Source organism: Panthera uncia, chromosome F1, assembly GCF_023721935.1.
Source record: "Panthera uncia isolate 11264 chromosome F1, Puncia_PCG_1.0, whole genome shotgun sequence".
Taxonomy (NCBI): Eukaryota; Metazoa; Chordata; class Mammalia; order Carnivora; family Felidae; genus Panthera; species Panthera uncia.
The window spans coordinates 845,981-868,667 of record NC_064813.1 but is presented as its reverse complement, the minus strand read 5'-3'; the positions used below and the strand labels follow the sequence as shown (position 1 = coordinate 868,667).

General features: G+C 44.8%; 1 protein-coding gene across 3 annotated transcripts in view; it reads right to left on the bottom strand.

Annotated features, from left to right (window-relative positions):
- FBXO28 (F-box protein 28) overlaps window positions 1-22,687 on the bottom strand; it is a 38,533-nt gene that overhangs the window by 7,991 nt on the left and 7,855 nt on the right. Inside the window, exons 2-5 of one of the 3 annotated variants that reach the window (XM_049633782.1) lie at window positions 18,921-19,030; window positions 15,384-15,522; window positions 7,602-7,797; window positions 730-5,352 (exon numbers count right to left, since the gene is read on the bottom strand). In XM_049633782.1, the coding sequence (XP_049489739.1) occupies window positions 4,958-5,352; window positions 7,602-7,797; window positions 15,384-15,522; window positions 18,921-19,030 (840 nt within the window). In that variant the 3' untranslated portion in view covers window positions 730-4,957. The other 2 variants (XM_049633784.1, XM_049633785.1) reach the window with 2 other exon arrangements.

The following is a 22,687-nucleotide window of genomic DNA, read 5'->3' as shown; positions in this document are numbered from 1 at the left end:
TTGAAGTTCTGAGTAGTTTTAGAGCTGGAGGGAGTTTTGAAAAGAGGACGAATATTCTTCCCTGGCAGGGCAAATGAACTGGTGGTGATCACTCTTTTGAATTGTTTGGCAACATGTAGTAAGGCAACTACGGACTTGTGTTAGTGGCCTCAGACCCCATCTACTGTTAGGACTGCCTCTTAGGACTAGAGGTTCTAGAAGCCTTAAAAATGTTTCGCCTGTATATCTAGGGTGAACCCATTACCAAAAAACTTTAGGACAAAAGTTGTCTTCTCCAAGCCCAGCTGTTTTGAGATAGTAAGCTCCGTAGGTTACTCTTAACATTAGTGATTTTGCCACTGGCTGCTTCTAGTAGCTGTATAGAATGTTCATCTATATATACTTATTATTAAACTTAAGAGTTAACATACTCTAGGGTCTCAGAGCTCCCAGCTGCTTCAGAATGTAGTATAGCGTAGCAGGAAGTATCCGAGCTTTGGAGGCAGGCAGGTCTGTGTTCAAATCCCACTCAGGCACTTGCTCGTATAATCCCGGAGATATGCTGCCTACCCTGTGTTTAGCTTCTGCAGCTAGAGTAAACCCTGCTTTCAAAGGCAGTTGTGAAGCCTGTAGGAACATACGGAAAACATACACACAGCAGTCCTTCTGGACGCGACAGCTAGGACTATAGCTTGTTGGAAGCAGAGCTCCACCACCTTTTGTGCATGAAATACAAAGAAAACAAGTAGCACTGGTTACAACACATTTATTTACGTACCCTGTTGTGTGACCGGGAGGTGCTTTTCACTTCCAATAATTGAATTCGGTTATAACAATTAAAATTCCAGAAGGTAAACTAGTAATTTATCGTTGCTCATGAGCATAAGTAAACAGACATGGTACCACATAAAGGAATTTTAAACACTTCTCAACTTTTGGTAATAGCTTTGAATATGGACCATATACTTTGGCAGTGGACCTAATCACCAGTAAGCGTGTAAATCTCATCATTCTCTTCAGACACAACAGGGAAGATTTGGATTTAACTTTTGAATTTTAGGAATTTAACAGATTCTTAGGAAGCTGGAAAAGGCCGGCATTACTTAAGCCTATCATACTTACCACGAATACAATGGACTGCTATTAAAAATAAAACGGTAAGCAGCAGTCAACTAATTGCTAGTTTCATTTTTTATGTTAGTATTTTTTGAAAAGATTCGACCTCAGACGGCAGGCTACAGATGTTTGTTATTTCAGAGGAGTTTTAACCTACTAATTAACCTTTCATGGACTAAAGGGACTCTGATCTCAAGAACTTGGATGGCATTATCGAATTGGGACTTTATATTATAGATTAGAAATAGTCATTCCCAAGAGACTGCATCATAGAGGACGTTCCTTTCAGAATGCCTTTATTCTTGGCTTCAAATCGTACTTGCATGGTATTTTTAGAGGGTTTGGTACATACTAACAAATGGGTACTCACTGCTAGGGCAGGACGTAAGAGTGTGCTGATCACCAAGTATGAGATTTTACATCACATTAAATTAAAATTATATACTGTTGGAAATAGACAAGATAGGGAGTTCCTAGATCCTAGAAAATATTATGGCTAAGGAAATAGAGAACTCAAGAAAAGAATCCACCTCCAAGAAACTATTTCAGGAAAATAGAGTTAAGTGCCCTGTCTTAGGAAAAAGGTTATTAGTAATAAGGAACAACTGGGACATCATACATCGTTTCTTTGGAGATTAAAGTGCGGGCTATGACGTGGCATATAAAATAATGCATAAAATAGTGCAATCTTCAGGTGCCATAATTTTTGTTTATTACACATAACCTATGTTCATGTGTCCATTTCTTCTAAAAAAAATTCAGCTGTAGTGACACCTTTAGCTTATTTATTTAGGCATTACTTATACTGTTTTACCCACCTTCGGGGCTACATAGAACATTTTAACATTTTAACAAGTAGAATAACAGCGCATACATCTTGAAACTACTAGAGATTAAGGCAAGCCCCTGTAAAGTTCAGTACTCCAAAAAACACGTTTTACCAAAAAAAAAAAAAAAAAAAAAAAAAAAAAAAAAGCTGCTTCCAAAACCAGTGGCTTTAGACCAGATGGCACCCAATAGTTTTTAAAACAGTGTGATTACTCTGACCACAACTGTGTTTGCCTCATTATTTCCAGGCTCTGAACATAAAAGAGGAACTGAAAAGCAGCAGGTTCTGTAACCTCGGGTTCTGAAATAATCCGTCTTTCAGATTATGGCTCCGTTAGGGTGAGGCAGGGGCAAGTCCCCGTCATTTCCTTCTTACGCCTTTCCACACGTGTCTATGTCTATGGCGCTCACCTTACCCAGTTTACAAGTGGGCGCGACCCATTATGATAGAGAAGCCTCCCCTGAAAAGCAGCCGAGGGTGATTCGTGAAGGGCGGTCCCAGGACAACACAACTCACACGCAGCACCGAAGCGCCTGCCGTCTGACACGGGGCGAGGCAGCTCCAGCGCGGGAGGATCATCTACACCTTTCCTGCCGCCACGTGCCAGTTTTAGCTGATGCCAATAATTTGTCATCTGCTGAACCTTAAATACCGCTATCCAAAAGCAAGTACAACAGCCACCAAATTGGTCAAGGCGCTATCCTAACGTGCTTTTCAGCGAGAGATCTTCGGCCAGATTTAAGCCTTAAACAAACCGCTGATGAATGTGTCGTGCTTCATCCCCGACCGCTACGGGCACTGACCTCGTGACACGTGATTATAAGCATGTCCTCTGGAAATGTGGATTTTGAAACAGAAAAATCTACCTTCTGATAGTGTGAATGCCTGTTATGGAAGCCACACACTCATGTTAACTAATGGAAGACCACACATACATTTAGGGTATCTAGATGTGGTTTACAAAGGAACCTGGAAAAGTTGAAACAATTAACAACTGTTGATCATCTGAGGTTCTATCCTTTGATGCATCAGGGTCCGACTTTGTAAACCTGTAAACATGTTACTTTAAAGAGTCTTCCTATTACCAGGAAAGCAGACTAGTAAAGGCCATGAGTATTCCGGTGGGCCTGCTCCAAAGTTAGGACAATATGGCTAAATCCTAGGATTACAAAAACGAGACCTGCTGAGAAAATGAGTTCCAGACGGGGACTTTTATGGATGACCTTGGCTGACAAATGTTTTTTGGAAATTGTTTTATTTTAAAATTACCTTCCCAACAAACCATGTAACACTTGGATGTTATGGTGTTTCATTGCAAACACACAACATTGTCAATGGAGTTTCCAAGTCAGACATAGAATGGACCAAAATCTAAGGACAGTATTATGTAAGGACAATATTAAAAATGGGTAAGAAAAAGTTCCATTTGGTGAGGTTAAAGGATGCATAACCATGTCGTGTTGGACGGATAAAAAGGGTGGTAACCTTGTGCTTTTATTCAACTAAGGGACTTACCAAATCCTTAGGTTTTATGCAGGTGTCAGACTCCCACCTGGAAAGGGACAGTTTTCTATATTACACCTAAACTTATTTTAAATAACTGAAGCCCACGGCAACAGTTGTTTAAAAGAACTCACCAGTCAAATAATAACTACATAATTTAGTACATTAAAATAAATCTAGGACAGTAAGAGGTGAATGTCTCAAAAATATACAACTGGGGGAAATAACCACCGCACACAATTTGGAGGTTGTTAAAGTGACCGCTTAGAAGGGTGAACAGTGCAAGACATGCTTTTCCAGTTACACGCTCAAAACAGGAGTGCAAACGAAAATTAAAGCTTTTGTTTAAAGTTGTAGGATAAGGAAAGCTTGAAATTAATATTTAGAAGCTTCCCTCGGGTCATCCCCCAGAAACGAAATGATCAAAATGCTTTCTCGCTGTACGATTTTCTTCAATGAGCTTCCTTTCAATGGCAAAACTGCATCCCACAGCTAGGTCCCCTACTCACCGCCGTGGTGATCGCCACACGGCTCCGTGAGCACACACGGTGGTGAGTAAGGGATACCTGTAGTCACCAGAGTCCGACATCAATAGAGTCTTGGAGTTTGGGCTTCTGCCTTGGCCAGTGTACCTGAACCCTACAGAGAACAGACAAAGCGATGGGCTTCAGAGCCCTCTCGTTCCTGTAAGACCGGAGGGCAAATGGACTAACAGATTCCTCCCTAGAGGCGAGCTGCCGGGGTGGAGGGCGTGAAGCGCTGAAAGAAACCGCTGCTGCTCTAAAAAGTGGAGAAGTACAGAGGTTCCAGATCAATACCAGTGCAAGAGCTGTTTAAGTGAGCTGGCTAGGCGATGCATGCATCCATCCATGCAAATGTAGGCCATGGCCCCCAAAGAGAACTGAAAACATGTATCTAACAACTGGAGAAGTCCCTTGCCAGTAGTTTATAAAAATAGATAGTCAATACTGTAGAGGCCCCTTCTACAGTCAACGCTATGGAAGTCCGTCTTAGTTACCCATTACTTCAATACCAAAAAGCATTTACTACTTTTCAGACATTCCAGACAAAGGTCACTTATAACAAAAGGTCAGCTTTTTTTTTTTTTTTAAACAAGATACTGTCCATTTAAAAAGTAGGTCTCTTCTTTCAAGTGAAACAGGACGTTTTCTGTATTTGACTTAACTTCTAGTCTGTCCAGACTTTGTTTCAGGTCCTTCTGTAATGTGCATATACGCAGGACAAATAAACCGACTTTAAACACCATCCGCACAGAAAAAAGTGAACTCCTCAACATGATAGAGCAGGTCTGGTTAGTACAAATCTATTGCAAAGTAAAAAGAATCTGTGCGTCGGTCCCACCGGGAGGCGGGGACGCGGCGTCCCAGCCCGGAGGGTTCCGGCGGAAGGTGTCCCGAAAGCCCGAGAAGCCAACTGGGCGCCTGGGGCCGCGTCACCGTTCCCGCCACCGTCGTCACCGCCAACGCTGCCGGGCCTGGTCCCCCTCTGTAGCTCCAGGCACGCCCCGCCTCACTTCCGGTTCCGGAGCCGCTTAGATTTCCTAAGAGAGTCCGTGGCCTCCGCAGCCTTTTTCCGCTTCCGGGGGGCCTCCTCGCCGTGCCCCGACGCCGCAGCGTCCCCGACGGCGCTCTCCATGACCTCCCGCAGCTTGTGCTCCAGCTCGGCCAGCCGCGCGCTCTGCTCGCCGATGATCTGCGTCTGTTCCAGCAGCTTCTGGTCCTGGTCCTGAAGCTGCTTCTGCTGCTCCTGCACTTTAGTGCGCAGCTCCGACACCTCCCGCCTGAGCACAGTCACCCCCGCGCCGTTGGTCTTCACCTGCTGCTGGAGCTTGGTGACCTCCTGTCGCGACGGGTTTTGCTTGGAGAAGAGCTGCATGGTCGTGAGGGCCGCAGAAGGTCCCGGAACTGTGGAGGGAGAGTTTCAAGCGGTCAGTCAATCACTTCAAACGTCTCACTCCTGGCAACACTTCAGTAACGAGGCTTATTTTGAAGCGGGGTATCATCGTAGCAGGACTCCCGCTATTGCCTCTTGAAAGCCCACTCGGTTTACTGCGTTAACTTAATACCGGAATCTGACTTCTGATCCTCCTGTTCCTGCCACACGATGCACACCGCCAGCACGTGGAGAAGGGCACTTACTGACATAAACCTGTCCTAAGTATTATAAAACGTTTTAAGACCTACTAAGAAAACAAAAGTAGTAAAATTAGAATACGATTATTTTCTGTCTTATTTCTCACGTGCAAATACAAACGTTAGACTTCAAAGTACAGGCCTATCATGTTCTTTAAAAACATTTTTTAAAAATCTTTATTTTTGAGAAGAGAGTATGAGCAGGGGAGGAACAGAGAGAGAGGGAGGGAGACACAGAATCTGATGCAAGCTCCAGGCTCTGAGCTGTCAGCACAGAGCCTGACGCGGGGCTCGAACTCATGAGCCATGAGACCGTGACCTGAGCTGAAGTCGGACACGTAACCAACTGAACCACCCAGGCACCCGCCCCAAGGCCTATCATGTTCGTAAGCCCTCTGTGCACTTAGATGTAAAAGCTTCAACTTTAGCCAAACGGAGATGCCATTAAAAAAGGGGAGCTACATCACACGTGATGATCATGAAGAATTTCTGACATGCAGGAAGGATCTGGAATCACTCTGTTTTAGGAATAGAATGTAACATCGGCATAAAAAGCACTATCCTCGGGGCACCTGGATGGCTCAGTTGTTAACCATGTGACTCTTGGTTTCCGCTCAGGTCATGATCTCAGTTCAGTAGTTTGAGCCCAGCATAGACAGGGTTCTACACTGACAGGAGCCTGCCTAGGATTCTCTCCCCTCTCTCTGGCTCTCCTTCTGTCTCTTTCTCCCTCTCTCTTGGCCCCATCCCTGTTCACTGTCCCTCTCTCTCAAAATAAACAAATAAACTTAAAAAAAAAAAACAACAACCCACTATTATAATCTACCTTTAAAAAAAGTTACCTCTTGTTTTCTACAAGAATGGTGGATCTATTCATACCCTACATTCATCTCACTTTCTCCTGTATACACACATAAGCAGGATATTTTCCTCAACTGACACATCCCTCCTCCTCCTCTCTCTGCTTACCTTTATCTGATTTCCACGAACCACATCGAGGCTTCGATCAATCCTTACCTCTTGTGAACTCTCAATCAGACCAGTCAACAATGACTCTATCTTCCTTAAGATTCTGTCTGTCCTAATTGTTTGGCATTTAAATGGACACTTCTTTAAAATATTTCTCTTGCCGGCGATAATTTCATCTTGAGTCTGCATATATCTTACCTGGGGACATAGTAAGATCCTCGAGAGCAGACACCACGTATTACACTTCCTTTTAGTCTCCACAGGACACAGTACAGTGCTGTGCGCATAACAGGTACTCAATAAATAACTGACGTATTAACGCTGAGATGCTGTAGGCTTTATTATTAAATTACAGAGAGCCACTCGATTACCCCACTGAGTACTCCAGGGAGCTAACTAATCCAAACAAAACAAAATGTCTTACTGAAAGTTTTTTCTTGATTTGAAGTATTTGCAAGGGTTGAAGATATTCTGAACAATTTGGTCTTTCAGTAAAGGCACAAATCTCTAGGCTATGATGTACTTTTGCAAAATAGCTACCACAGAAGAAGTGACAGTGTTTAAAATAGCTTTATGCACCTTGTCTTTTAAAGTAGCAGCCAGACAGCCTGGGGACTGAAATAATTACCTGAATATTCCATGAAGAATTTGGGTTTTTTTTCCTCGTATGTTTAATTCTGTTTTAGCATAATGGATATTAGCTAGTCAGAAACAAACAAAAAAACAAAAAACTCCCTATATCTATAGCTCTTCACCCAGAAATTCTAACAAATGTATTGTGAGTCAGTAGCTATGGATATGTACAAAGATTTAGCCACGAGATTGTTCTTCAAAGTGTAGTTTAAATACTGAAAAACTAGAGACAAATGTACTTAACGGTAGTGGATCAGTTATACAAGTTACGGTCTCTAATCAATCTATCATTAATGATCGTGTTACAGATACACATTTACACACAGAAAAGGTCAAGACATATGATTAAATGGGGGGAAAAAGTGAGTTACAAAACTCCGCGTGTTACTTTAAACCGAACATATAATAAACAAGGATACCTGGAGGAGAGCCCATGAGTCTTCCAGAGACGTCTGATCCTGGTAATTTCCTCTTTAGAATTGGGACGATCTTTTCATCGAAGTACTCCATTGCCATGGAGGAAATATCCCTTAACTCTTGAAGCACTTCGTGGGCTCGCTGAGGGGCTCTGGTAGAATTGACGTATCTCAACACACGATAAATCTCGTCGATCACCTAAAGTAAAGAGTTCTCCTTAGCACTTTCAAGTTTGCTTTTAAAAGGCAATGGCTGGGGCGCCTGGGTGGCGCAGTCGGTTAAGCATCCGACTTCAGCCAGGTCACGATCTCGCGGTCCGTGAGTTCGAGCCCCGCGTCAGGCTCTGGGCTGATGGCTCGGAGCCTGGAGCCTGTTTCCGATTCTGTGTCTCCCTCTCTCTCTGCCCCTCCCCCGTTCATGCTCTGTCTCTCTCTGTCCCCAAAATAAATAAAAAACGTTGAAAAAAAAAAAATAAAAAAAAATAAATAAATAAAAATAAAAGGCAATGGCCGAGTAAGGAGAGAAGGGCCGGCCCCTCCTCTGGTCCCCACAGAGACCAGAGGGCTGGGCTTGCTCTAACGCTCCCCGCGTTTCATTCGCACACGTTTCTACAGATCCTCCGTATCAGGCGCTGGGGCCGAGCGAGCATGAATAAAATACAGTTCCTGTTCTGAAGGAGACCGCAGTGAAACCGGGCGACACACAGGTGGGGCACGAGCCTCGGGACCCACCGGAGGACCGGAGAGGGACGGCGCATCCCACGCATGACCAGGGTGGAGGCATTTCCCCCGAGCCGCTTCGCTCCAGCCCCAGACCACCCCCCACCCCGGCCCCAGTGCCTCCCATAGTCCTTTCCTCTCGCTGTCAGCAGGGGCTCGATCCTCTGGGTTCTGTTTCTGTAAGACCGGCTGTGGACCGGAATGAGGTGTCCCCAGACCCCACTTTCCCGCGATCCCAAAGGGTAGCAAGAGACTCCTCCCTTCACGGGGAATTGCCAGTGGGGGAAACACAGGCCTGGCAAACACGGAGGAGAAACCGTTCCGACCACCCTGGCTCCCAATTCTCTTACTGGAACCGTAGCTGAACCTGCATTTCCACCCTCAGCTTTCATCCCTAGAATGAACTGATAAATCACACCTGTCAACTCATTCGTACCATATTCTCTTTAGTGTATCTGGGCTTTTAAATATATTGTGAACACGAGCTATCTCTTTCAATTTGCTCAAGTCTTCCATTAGGGAAAGTAAACTCTGGGGGTGCCTGAGGGGCTCAGTCGGTTAAGCATCTGACTTCGGCTCAGGTCATGATCTCACAAGTGAGTTCGAGCCCTACGTCAGGCTCTGTGCCGACAGTGTGGAGCCTGCTTCGGATTCTCTTTCTTTCTCCCTGCCCCTCCCCCACTCGTTCTCTCTCAAAAATAAATATTAAAAAATTAAAAAAAATAAGTGAATAAAAATACATTAAAAAAGGTAACATTTCTAACTTTTACTACATACAGATTATTTTAGTCGAGTGGGATAATTCATGTTTTCAGTAAAATTAAGAACATTCTCTTTCCAAAAATTATATGCAAAGGACAAGATGAAGGAGGAATGACCATGGCACGCTGGCCCCACAACGCTTCTCACCATTCGGTTACCAGTGGCTGCAATGGCACTTATTAAGAAAACACGGTATTTACCCAATTTTCACAACATTTCACTTTCTAATTGGGTTTAATTACTTTAGCAGCAAGAATGTAATGGCGGAATGAGTCTTGAGGTCTCCTGGAGAGATCACAGGCCACAGGTTGGTCACTTAAACTCTCTTATTTTAGTAACTTTTGATTTTCTACTTCTCAGCAGATCATTCCTTCAATCTTCTTTTTTCTTTTTTTAGTAATCTCTACACCCAACGTGGGGCTCAAATTCACGACCCTGAAGTTAAGAGTCATGTGCTCCGCTGACCGAGCCAGCCAGGCGCCCCTGGTCGCTTAAACTCTTACTGGCTGTTTCTACAGCTTTCAGATGTGCCACATGCTGAGTCCTACCTGAGCGTGAGATGATAAAAATAATGAAAATATTTTAAAAGTAGGATACATACCAGATATGGTGAGGGACCACCATATCTTTAGAACATGCAGCTCACTGTGTCGTGCTGTTTACTTCATTTGTTTTCAAATTTTTATTTAAATTCTAGTTAACATATAGCGTAATACTGGTTTGGGGAGAATCCAGTCATGCTCATGTTTACACTGGCACAGCAGCAAATGACATATTATGGATACGATTTAAGTCTTCAGACTCTTGTGAGGGAGGGAGAATTTCTATCTTGTTTAATCCACTGTTCAGCAAAGTTCCTATCAGAAAACTGAACCTCCTGTGTCCTCATTTTTTCTCACTTTCCATCTTTTTGTACTTGAGATCTTTTTCCCTTCTACCCCTTTAATCAAACATTTTTGTTCATAGTTTAAAATCTGAAGTGCATTTAAAATTTTCTGAAGATTTGTACGTGGCATGTGTTTGACTGCATCCTTTTAAAATTTCTCTTAGAATACTAGTCAGTTTCAGAGGCACCTGGGGGGCTCAGTCGGTTAAGCGCCCGACTTTGGCTCAGGTCGTGGGTTTGAGCCCAGCATCAGGCTCTGTGGTGACAGCTCAGAGCCTGGAGTCTGCTTCGGATTCTGTGTCTCCCTCTCTCTCTCTGCCCGTTCCTCACTTGTGCTCTGTCCCTCTCTCTCAAAAATAAACATTAAAAAAAAGTATTAGTCACAATTTCTTTAAGTTTTATATTCTTGTATGGTTTCCTCAAAGGTGTTTTCCCTGTTTTATTGTGTTTTGTATCAGTTTGGTGATTCTTTACTCTCTGTTCCCATTTAAGACCGGAGCACACAGACGGCTCATAGGAACCCCTTGGTTAGCGAAGACAGCGGGTGGGGCGGCCACAAAAGTCAACGTGAGAACAGACTGATTCTTCTTTTTTTCTTTCTTTCTTTTTTAAAGTTTATTTATTTTGAGAGAGCATGAGCAGGGGAGGGGCAGAGAGAGAGGGAGAGACAGAATCCCAAATAGGCTCCGCACTGACAGCGTAAAGCCTGACACAGGGCTTGAACTCACGAACCGGGAGATCGTGACCTGAGCCAAAATCAAGAGTCAGACCTTAACCGACTGAGCCCACCAGGCACCCCCTCTTCTTTTTTCAATGTAAAGGCTCGGGGACTGTTTATATTTATTTTGGGACAAGTACAGTAAAGGGAAGAAATGCTCCTAAATAACACTGATTTTTAAGAGTGTCTTCATGTTAAAATCAATTATAAAAGAAACAAAAAAACAACATTCTGGAAACATTCGATAAACTCAAATTAAAGGCTATTTCTCAAAATAAGGGACCCGTGTTCTTAAAAAAGGTGAAGATCGAGACAACACAAAAGCAGCACAGGGGACTACTCCCATGGGGGGGCGGACACTACTGTCCCAGGGGGGACATTAAGGAGGTAAAGTCTACGCGTGACCCCAGGCTGGGTTCTGGATGGAGAAAAAGCAGCAGGGAGGGTTATCGCTGGATCAGGGATGAAATCTGAACGTGGGCTGTCGGGGAAGTGTTACCTTATCAAAGTTACATTTCCTGATTTTGATGACTGTGCTGCTCAGTAAGAGAGATGTGCTTTCTCAGGAAATACATGGAAATATTTCAGAATAAAGGATCACAATATCTCCACTATTTTCAAAAAAAAAGCCAGATTCAGAGAGAGAGTGAAACAAACGGGACGGACAAACAGTAAACAATTGCCGGATGTGGAAAAGAGACACACAGAGCTCAGTGTGCGATTCCTGCAATTTCTGCGTGAATGTGAAACTGCATCGAGACAAGAAGTCGCCAAAATGAGAAGAGATTAAAAAATGCTACCCCACCGGTCCCCCGCCGCCTCTCCGGCCAAAACACTAAACACAAACCAACAAAACCTAATGCGTAGATTTGAAGTTTGTTCGAGGGAAATCTAGACTCATGACCTCGCATCATCACTTACACTGAAAATCCTGACTTTGGGGAACCAGCATGTTTCAGCAGAAGTGTTTCCGGGGCCCCTAGTAATGCTTAAGAACAGGGACTTGTCCCTGTCTTTCTCCTTCCATGTCCCAGAACGGTTAGCTGGCCTCTGCTCACGTGTGTGCCTCAGCATGTGTGAACTGCCAACACGGACCATGAACTTACTGTAAGAAGTGGGACTTCCAGGTCAGAAGGCTTGAAAACCGTACGCGGGGGGAAGCCCGGTATCTGCAAGCTCTCAGTTCTGAGAGACGATGAACGGAGGACCAACAGAGCGGTTGGGGTCAGCAGCTGCGGCCCTGGTGGACCCGCAGCGGTCTCACGGGAACACAAGCACACACGTGTCCTCCCCGAGTGTCGTACACGGCTGTTCCCCACACAGGAGGAGCTGTGACAGACCATGTGGCCTGCAAAGCCAGAAACACGTACCGCCTGGCCTTTTACAGGAAAACTTTGGGGATCTCTCCCCAGGGAGGACAGTGGCAAACTCCCAACTGCTCTGAACTCTTTAGAGATTTTCTCCTAACGCCGTTACCAGTATCGCCCCCGTCCAGAGACGCCATCTTAACCCCCTTCCGTCAGACCTGGTTTTTCGCTCAGTAGAAAGGCAATGACCTAGCTGTGAGGAGTTGGAGAAGGGACCTGTACGCTGAAATCATTTTTATTTTTATCTTGTATTTTTTAGAAAGAGAGAGCAAGGGTGTGCGAGCGGGAGAGGGGCAGAGAGGGAGAGAGAGAATCCCAAGCTGGTTCCATGCTGTCAGCTCAGAGACCGACTGGGGCTTAATTTGAGCTCGTGACCTGAGCCGAGATCAAGAGTCAGACACTTAACCGACTGAGGCCCCCAGCAGCCCCTAAATCATTTTTAAATATAGACTTGCAACTCAGCCTCCTGTGTCAGCCCCACTGTCGCCGGTGCCTGGAGCTTTCCAGAGGCTGGCTGTGCAGACGGCGCTGCCTCCCAGCTCCCCACTGCCCAGCTAGGGTTTAAACTCCTCCGCTCTGCCAGGCCTGCTGCCACTGGTTCGTGTACTTTCCAGCTCCCAGACTTCTGGTGCTCCGCTCTCCCGACCTCGCTCTCACGGGTCTCAGTCTTTTTTTCCTCTTTAAAATTAGCTCCTTCGCTATCTGAGCAAGCTCTGGGACGGGTCAGAGGTAAACATGTATTCAGTCTGCCATCCTGAACCTACCATCTGACGTAAAGAGTAAATTTGCTCTTTCGAGAATAATTTTAACAAAGCTTTTTTTCCAGCCGTTAGTGTAAAATCCCAAAATTCTGATACAAATCAAGTGTTCTCATTTAAACTACAACGTTGATATGACCCAGATTCACTTAAGTAGCTCATGAAAGAGTAATTTGCGAATGAACTGCTTACTACAGACCTGAATTCTAACAAAGTGCATATGTTCTATACAAACCAGAGAAACGAGTTCCCTTATAGAGTATGAAAACTCCTGAACTTTTTTTTAAATTTTTAATTTTTGAGAGAGAAAGTGCAAGTGGGGGAAGGGCAGAGAGGGAGAGAATCCCAAGCAGGGGGGATCAAACCCACAAACCGTGAGATCATGACCTGAGCTGAGGTCAAGAGTCGGACGCTGAACCGACAGAGTCACCCAGGCGCCCCAAGATGGCACTTTTAAGAAACGAAATAACCCGAGATGAGTTAAGCGCGATAATAACAAAACTCGTTTCTGTTTTCTGGTGGGGTTGTCTGTCAGGTTTACAGGAGGAGTAGTAGTCAGGGTGAGTTTCTGTGAGGACACGGGCACTACTAAGAAAAAATGGGAGAAAATGGTAAAGAACACAACCGGGAAATCAGAAGGCTCGAGTGTAGCTTTTGCCAAACCCTGCACACTCCCTGCACGCTCGCCAGGCCGTGGTTCTCTTCCCACCGGAACACGAGTCCGGGCACAGACGAGCGCTCTGCGAATCCCAAGTGGTTCGCGAATGTAAGAGGAGGGCAACGGCTGGGGACAGGGCCGGGCGGACAGCTGGACCCCAGGGGAAGCCGGGCACCGGGCTCCTTCGCACCTGCTCTCCCGTGGGGGGCGCAGAAAGGCGCCCAGGGCCTACTGCACCTGAAAACCGCACACTTTCTCGGCCGTGGCTGCCGCGGCTGCTGTTCTGCTACAGAAACGGAGCGAAAAGTCAACAAAAACTTGCAAAAACCAGCAGGACTCATCTGGATCCGACCTTATTCATTCAGATAGCGAAGACCAGCATTCCAATTCTGTGATCCTGGTCACTCAGAACCAAGACTGGAGACATCGGTAAAGGCCAGACACCGACCAGCTTCGGCTCTGCAGGCCACGTGCACTTAGCACAAACTACTCCCCTCTGCCTGGTGACGATTGGCTGAATCGGTTTTGAGGTTATGAAAACTGTAAGATGTTTCTTAAATATCCATATTCTTCACATTGAGACATGCAAAAAAAACCCAGGAGACTGTAGGGGACAACCTATGCTAGTTCAATGGACTTCCCAGAACACTTCAGTGTTAAGGCCTATAAAGCAGATCTGGACAAAATCTGGCGTAAGAATCAGAATCTGATGTTTCCGACTGGTCACCTTCTACAGTTAAGTACCCCACAAAAGAATCTGTAGCTAGTACGTGGGAAGTGAGATATACCGAAGAATATTCCAGGGGTGCCTGGATGGTTCAGTCGGTGAAGCATCCGACTCTCGAGTTTGGCTCAGGTCACCTCATGGTTCGTGAGATTGAGCCCCACGTCAGGCTCTGTGCAGGTGGCGTGGAACCTGCCTGGGATTCTCTCTCTCTGCTGCTCCCCCCCCCACTTACTCAGTCTCTCTCTCAAAATAAATAAACATTAAAAAAAAGACTATTTCAAATAAAATAAGAAATGGAATCCCTCCCATAAACTCACAGAAAATTGAAACCGAAGAAAGTATACAGAAAATATTACCAGTGTTCATGACCCATGGAGATGACAGAAAAAAAATTTTTTTTTTTAAATTTTACTAGGTTCCAACCACAGTAAGGGCATCTTCTGCTACTATCATTCACTCTCCACGCCTTCCACACACAACAGATACAGACCGCGCCTGAATTTACTCTCCACTCCAGCAACGAGAGGCTACGCCGGAGTTATATATGCTGCAGTACTTGTCCGCGGCAGCAGGAGTGGCAGGCACATGGAGGGCTGGAGTCGCAGCTACCTTGGGGACAGTAAATATGCCAGAGGAGACTTATACCTGTTAAACAACTCTCTTCCTCAGCCCTGCGTGTGCCGCTATCCAGTGACCATCTATTCTTACCAAACCTGCAAGTTTCTGAGTCGTCTTCAGGAAGCACTTCTCAAACACGACCACATCAGCCTGTCCCTCCCCCTCCCCCGACCCCCAAACTAGAACAGTTGAAGGCGGGGAAGACACCTATCTTGTTCTCTGCTGTTCTTAACAAGGAGTACAAAGCTCACAGATGTGTTCTTCAGCACGAACTCTTTTTTTCCTTCATATTTACGGAAACAGTGTATTAACTGGGGTGCAGTATAAACTTCCTAACAAGCTTCGAGAGCACAGCAGGGCTTCTGCTGTTCGCTTCCTAACGTGAATCTTGAACATGAAGATCACATACGGGACGTATTTATATCAGTTACGGCACCGAAGCTAAACAAATCCATTCACAGAAACTCAGTCCAGAGAGGCAGGAACAACTCGGACGCTTCAACAATCGCTTTCTAGTAATTTCAGCTTAAGCAGAGCGACCAGCTGTCCTACGTAAGCAATCCTAGTTTACCTTTCCTGGGATGAAGCAACAGAGATTGGAATCCACATACTTCATGAAAGTCATATTTAACAGTGAGAGCCTTGTTTCGACGGCGGCAAGAATGTCTGCGTGGCGAGCTAACGAGTGGTTTCTTCTTTCTGACTCCCTCCTGTAATAAAGGAAAGCATCATGAACGAAGTACTGTGGACCAAAATGTTAAGCAATGAAAATGCCTTGGGGCGCCTGGGGGGCTCAGTCGGTTGAGCATCAGACTCTTGATTTCGGTTCAGGTCCTGATCCCAGGGTTGTGGGACTGAGCCCTGTGCTCGGCTCTGCACTGAGTGTGGAGCCTGCTTAGGATTCTCTCACTCGAGTTAAAAAAAAAAAAAAAAAAAAAAAAAAAGCCTTACTGAAATAGTCTGAACATTTACATGTTACTTCAGATCTCTACAGTCGGGTCACCATTTAACTGTAACCAACGATCAATGAATCGCTATATCCAGAAATCCCTGCCGAAGACCAGTGCGCACTGGTGAAATACTTGAAAAAAAATGTTAGTTTCTTTGTGTTTTGGCTATATCGAGCCGAATGGCCATTTGAATCAGAAAAATCAGATAAAGGAAAGAATTACAAAGGGACACAGAGACAAGTGAACTGTATGTTTTTACCCGTAAAATCAGCTCACTTAAATTTTTAAACAGTTTCACTGGGAAGTAATTCACATGTAAAATTCGCTTTTAATGTGTATAATTTAATGCCTTTTAGTCTATTCACAGAGCTGTGCCCCCATTAGCACGATTTAACTTCTCCACATTCTCACACCACAGAAAGAGGGCCCATAACCGTCATCAGTCACTCCCACTCCCCAGCCCTTGGCAACCGCTGGTCTCCTTTCTGTCTCTCTGGATCCGCCTATTCTGGACACTTCAGGTATCCGGAGGGGTAGCGCCTGCAGCATCTTGTGTGCGTCTTCCTTCACGCAGCACGCTTCCCCCAGCTCGGCCGCGTTGTAGCGTGTACCCGGGCTTCGTTCCTTTCTGTGGCCGACTAATATTCTATCATATAGACACGCCACCACTTTGATTATCCGGTCATCGGCTGATGACTTTTGGGTTGTTTCCACTTTCTGACTACTATGAATGATGCTGCACTGAATGCTCGTGTCCCAATTTTTTTGTGTGGTTATGCTTCCGTTTCTTTTAACTATATACCTAGGAGTGAAATCGTTGGGTCACATGGTAATTCTATGTTTAACCTTTTGAGGAACGAAGTGTTTTCGCAAGTGGCAGAACCAGTGTACGATCTCACCAGCAATTTGTGAAGGTTCCGGTTTGTCCACATCCTTCCCAAGATGTTTTGTCTTTTTTGTTTCAGCCGTCCCAGTGGGTGTTCAGTGGTATGTCAGCGCTCCGCTGGGCAATGCCCTGCTGACCGATGATGCTGAGCCCCCGTACGTGTGTGCCGGCCTTCAGTTTATCGTCTCCGGAGAAATACCTACTAAAGCCCTTCGCCCACATTTAAATTGGGTTATTTGTCAGTGGATTAACTCAATTATGTTTCTTGTTGAGCTCTAAGAGTTCCTCGCGCAATCTGGACACAAGTCCCTCATCAGATGTATGAGCTGCAAATATTTTCTCCCCTCGTGTGGGTAGTTTTTTCACTTTTTGATGTTGTCCTTTGCAGCACAGTTTAAAATTTTGATGAAGTCCAGACTTTTTTCTTCTGTTACTTGTGCTTTTGGTGTCCTAGCAAAGAAACCACTGCCTAATCTAAGTTTATGGAGGTCAGGACTCTGTTTCCATCTAAGGGTTTATCGTCCAGCCCTGACGCTCACACTTAGATCTGTAATCTATTTGGAGTTCATTTTCGTAGACGGTGTGGGGAAGGGGTCCAAGTTCATTCCTCGGCGCACAGACACCCAAGTGTCCCGGTGTCATCTGTGGAAAACATCACTTTCCCCACTGAGTGGTCTTGCGTCCTTGTTGAAAATCAACGGACTAAACGTATCAGGATCTATTTTCCATACTCTCAGTTCTGCTCCGTTGGTCCATATGTCTGTCTTTGTGTCGGCAACACACTGGTTCGATTACTGTGGCTTTGCAGTCAGTTTTGATACTGGGAAGAGGTAGCACTCTACCAACTTTGTTCCTCCTTTTCAAGATTGCTTTGGTTATTCGGAGTAAGAATCGCAAGACGAACCGGTCATTTTCTGCAAAACAAGGCAACTTGGATTTTGACGGGATTTGCAGTGAACGTGCAGACCAGCTTGGGGAGAACTGCTGTCTTCACGGTATGAAGTCTTCCCATCTGTGACCGTGAAATGTCTCTTTCAAGTCTCTTCAAATCCCCTTTACCAACGTCTTCTCGTTTTCAGGGGACAAGTCATCTCTTGTTACAGTCATGACGTACATCTTATGCTTTTTGATGGTACTGTAAATGGAACTGCCTTTTTAAAAATATATTTATTTCTGAGAGAGACAGAGACAGAGCACGAGAGGGGGAGGGGCGGAGAAAGAGAGAGGGAGACCCAGAATCCGAAGCAGGACCCGGGCTCCGAGCTGTCAGCACAGAGCCCAACGGGGGGCTCAAACCCACAAACCGCGAGATCATGACGTGAGCCAGAGGTGGATGCTTAACCGACTGAGTCACCCAGGTGCCCCTGGGATTGGTCCTTTCTTTAAAGTGAGCTCTCGCCCGATGTGGGGCCGGAACTCAACCCCAAGACCAAGAGTCACATGTTCTACCAACTGAGCCCACCGGGAGCCACCCCCCTTTCTGAGTCTAGCTGGCACACAGTGCTACATTCGCTTCAGGCGCACAGTGTAGTGGCTCAACGTCTCTGTACCTTATGCCACGCTCGCGGCAAGTGGAGCTGCCGTCTGGCACCACACAGCGCCGTGACAGTACCCTTGACTAGAGTCCCCGTGCTGTGCTTTTCATCCCCATGACTTACTCATTCCGTAACCAGAAGTCTGTATCCCCCACTCCTGTTCATCCACTCTGTCCATCCCTGCACCCTGGAACGGTTTTACTTTGGTTTTTGGATCATCTATTGCTATTACATACAATTACACAGCTCCTTTTTGTGTATCGACCTCACATCTTGTGGCCCTGCTGAACGTGTTTATTAGCTCTAACCATTAGTGGGCTCCTTATGTACGCGATCACATACGTGTCAGATCATGTCACCTATGAAAAGAGAGTATCAATTCTTCCCTTCCAACCTGGACGCCTCTAATTTCATCTTCTGGCCTGACGGCCCTGGCTACAACCCCCAATAAAATGTTGAACAGAAATGGTGGACAAATGAGGGTCAAAATCACTTACTGTGACCGGGGTACCCTTCCCTACAAAAATCTGGAAACCGTGTAACACGTCAACTTACCCAGATTAAAAAACAAAACCCCAAATAAACAGGAGTGCCTGGCTGTGACTCCTGATCACAGGATCATGCGTTTGAGCCCCATGTTGGGTGTAGAGATGACATAAATTCCAAAAACATAAACAACCAAGAAACGAACAAAAATCCCCACTTGTAAATTACTGCCGTCACTAGCCACAGCGTACCTTGGAAGTTGTGCTTTAACTTGTTTCTGACATAGATTGTGGTATCTCTCCACTTTTAGAAATCCCTGATTCAACATTCTCTGGCAGACCAAGTCCATTCTTTTACAAACCTACAGGAAGGAAGAAGGAGAAAGAATTTTAAAAAGTAAAAACCAAATAAATAACAATTAACCTAGACTCCTGTCAGCTGCAAGTGCTCTGTGCCGATGCTGCCCCCTCGTTTGCCGTCTGAATCTTTGAATCAGTATATACGGGCGAATGCCTCATAGTTTCTAACTCTTGCAACGTTACGTTAAGAAAGTAATATTAGTGTAGACAAGGAATATTTCACCTTTAGCTATTTGTTGAATGTTCTGAATGTATCCCCACCACTATGGTCAGAACTATAGTCATGAAGATCAACGTATTCAAAAGGTTTTTAAACTTTTTTTTTTTTTAAGTTTTTGAGAGAGCGCGCAAGAGGGGCAAGGGGTAGAGAGAGAGGGAGACGCAGAATCCGAAGCAGGCTCCAGGCTCCGAGCTGTCAGCACAGAGCCCGACGAGGGGCTCGAACCCACAAGCTGTGAGATCGTGACTTGAGCCGAGGCTGGATACTGAACTGACCGAGCCACCCAGGCGCCTCTCAAAAGGTTTTTCCGAGTTTGAAAAAAGAAAATTCTCCTTTAGCTAAAAATGTGTATTCAAACTTAAGTCCAACCTCTCATAAAGTTTATATCACCTATAATCAGAATGAGAATTCTTATTTCTACCAGTCAGGGTTAACTACAGAGAGTTAGTCTCTGCTAGACTACCATAGTCTCCATGACATATTTTAACATATGTAGCAGAATCCTGAATATTTTGAATCTTTGAGGAATACTGTGCTTTTTATAGAGTAAAAGCACAAAATCATAGTCAGAACATCTAAAGTGGACCCTGACTTCTACACATTCTTGAGCAAGTCAGCTACCGTGTGTAAAAGGTGGGCAGCATCTAACTCCCAGGGAGATCATTAGGATTAAATGAAACAATAGATGCTAAAATCACTTGGTAAACTCTAAAGTACTATGTAAAGATTGCATTAAATAAACTTTGTTGAACTTAGTACTAATTTGAAAACTTTGTTCCATAGATGCTAGATTTCTGCGACATCCCGGCACCTTTGTTATCCTAACACAACCTGCTACACAAAATCCATTTCTTCTTTGATCCCTGAGAATTTGGCAGTGACTCGGCGCCATCAACTTGAACACCAGCTCTCACTGCATAGTGTGGACACTGAGAGTGCACGACACAGGTAAATCTGTACCAAGGCCAAGTCAAGCAGGTGGGCTTGTCATGTGCTTCTTCCCATCTCTCGTGGTGCCCAAGCACAAACGCTGGACAAACCCTTGTTGAAACGGAAATGCTGATGAAATCCTTGGTGTCTGTTTTCCCCTGAGAACACAGACACACAAATTCTGGCACCTGGACAATGAAGGCTTTACTGCTCTAGTACTAAATACTATGGGCTTCCTAATTCACAACACGCCAGATGAAATGTGTTAAGAAACACTGCTTTTCAATTTGAAAACAAGAACAGCAAATTTTAAGTACTGAGTAATTCTTAATAAATGGTATTTTAAAATATGGTGGGATTCTACCCCCCCCCCCTTCCTTTTTGGTAGAAAGAGGGCACAAGTGAGCGAAGGGCATAGAGAGAAGGAAGAGAGAAGCGGGGCTCATGCTCACCTGATGTGGGGCTCGAACTCACAAACCACAAGATCACGACCTGAGCTGAAGTCTAATGCTTGACCCACTGAGCCACCCAGCTGCCCTGGAGGGATCTGTTTCTAACTAAAATAAACCAACTGTCAACATACCTTCAATGTCTATTAAAGAAAATGACAGTAATAAAAACAATATGTATCCAGATAACTTTTAACGTTTATTTTTTGTAATCTCTACACCCAACGTGGGGCTTGAACCCACAATCCCGAGATCAAGAGTCCCATGCTCCCCCGACTGAGCGAGCCAGGTGCCCCAACATAAATAACTTTTAAAGGAAAAATAACTCTTCTAAAAGTATCTAGTGAGTTCCATTTTTGCAAATCTCTTTGATATGTGGCTTTAGAGGAAGTAAAATATCATATCTGCTTCTGTATTCAATCTACTGAGATATTACCTTGGAAAATTCTAGAAATCATAATATACAAGGATACATTTCATGAACTCTCGGTTTGCTGACATCATCTAATGTCGCAACAGCTACTGGAAAGCTCTGTCCACTTGTGAAAGAAGGAGAGTGAAAAACGGGCAAGAACAGCTTAGTAGTATAATGAAAATATTTTAGATCTTACAGACTCCTTCAAAGGGTCTTGGGAACCGCTTTGGGATCCCAGGACTAAACCTGAAGAACCAGTGCTCCATTCAAGAGGACAAAGGGCCTAAGATAGAGGTGTGGCCCGTGCGAAGGCACAGGGTCTGGAGTGAATACGCCACTGAGCAAATAGTGACGACAGAGCAGATGTGCAGGCAAAGCTGAGTGAAATACTTGGAGCAGAGAAATCAGTAATGAGAAAGAACTTTAAAAAGACTGCCCATTTTGGGAAAGATCTTGTATGGAGAATGGTCATTTTCTGTAAGCAGAAAATCTATTAGGACCAAAGATGTGGGTCCAGAAAATCCATGAAGATGAACCCCCAAAGGAAGAAATGGAAGATAAGAAAATAAAGGCTTATATACAGAGTCTCAACATTTTAAAAAAGTGTTTATTTTATTTTTGAGAGAGAGAGAGCATGAGCAGGGGAGGGGCAGAGAGAGAGAAGGGGACAGAGGATACGAAGTGGGCTCTGCTCTGACAGCAGAGATCCCAACACAGGGCATGAACTCACAAACCGGGAGATCATGACCTGGGCAGAAGTCAGATGCTTAACGGACTGAGCCACCCAGGTGCCCCTCAAGTAATATTTAATGTTAAAAGCTGGTAAAAAGATGGGGCATCTGGGTAGCTCAATCAGTTGAGCGTCTTGCCTCTTGGTTTCGGCTCAGGTCATGATCTCATGCTTTGTGAGTTTGAGCCCCGCATTGGGCTCCATGCTGACAGTGTGGAGCCTGCTTGGGATTCATTCATTCATTCATTCTCTCTCTCTCTCTCTCTCTCTCTCTCTCTCTCTCTCTCTCTCTTTCTCCCTTCCTCCCTCTTCCCCTCCAGGGTGTTCCTATCAAAATAAATAAACTTGAAAAAAAAAGCTGGTAAAAAGAGAAAACAGGAGGTCACAAAGACAGACAAATTGGAACAGCACCGAAAAAGCTGAAGTCAAAAATATTTTAAGCATTAGTCAATACTGTAGGAAAAGATCAGCCTTTAAAGTGGTATTCTTTCTTTCCTGGATGTTTGATAAGCATGGACTGACCAGTAGCACAAAAACAAAGATACAACGGATCATATATCTTTGTGGAGAATTCAGAAAGAAGCAAAGTGGCCTCTGAACAGTTGGGCCCCGAACAACACAGATTTGAAGTGCACGGGGCCACCTATACATGCATTTTTCTTTTTTCTTTTTGTGGATAAATTCAGTACAGCTCTGTAAATGTATGTTCTCTTCCTTATGATTTTTTTTAAAGATTATTTAACTGTAAATAATTTTTCTCTAGCTTACTTTATCATAAGAATAAGGCATATGATATGTGCAACACCTGAAACATGTGTTAATGGACTGCTTATGTCACCGGTGAGGCTCCTGATCAGCAGTAAGCTATTAGTAGTTGAGCTTTTGCGGGGGGGGGGGGGGGGGGGGGGGGGGGGG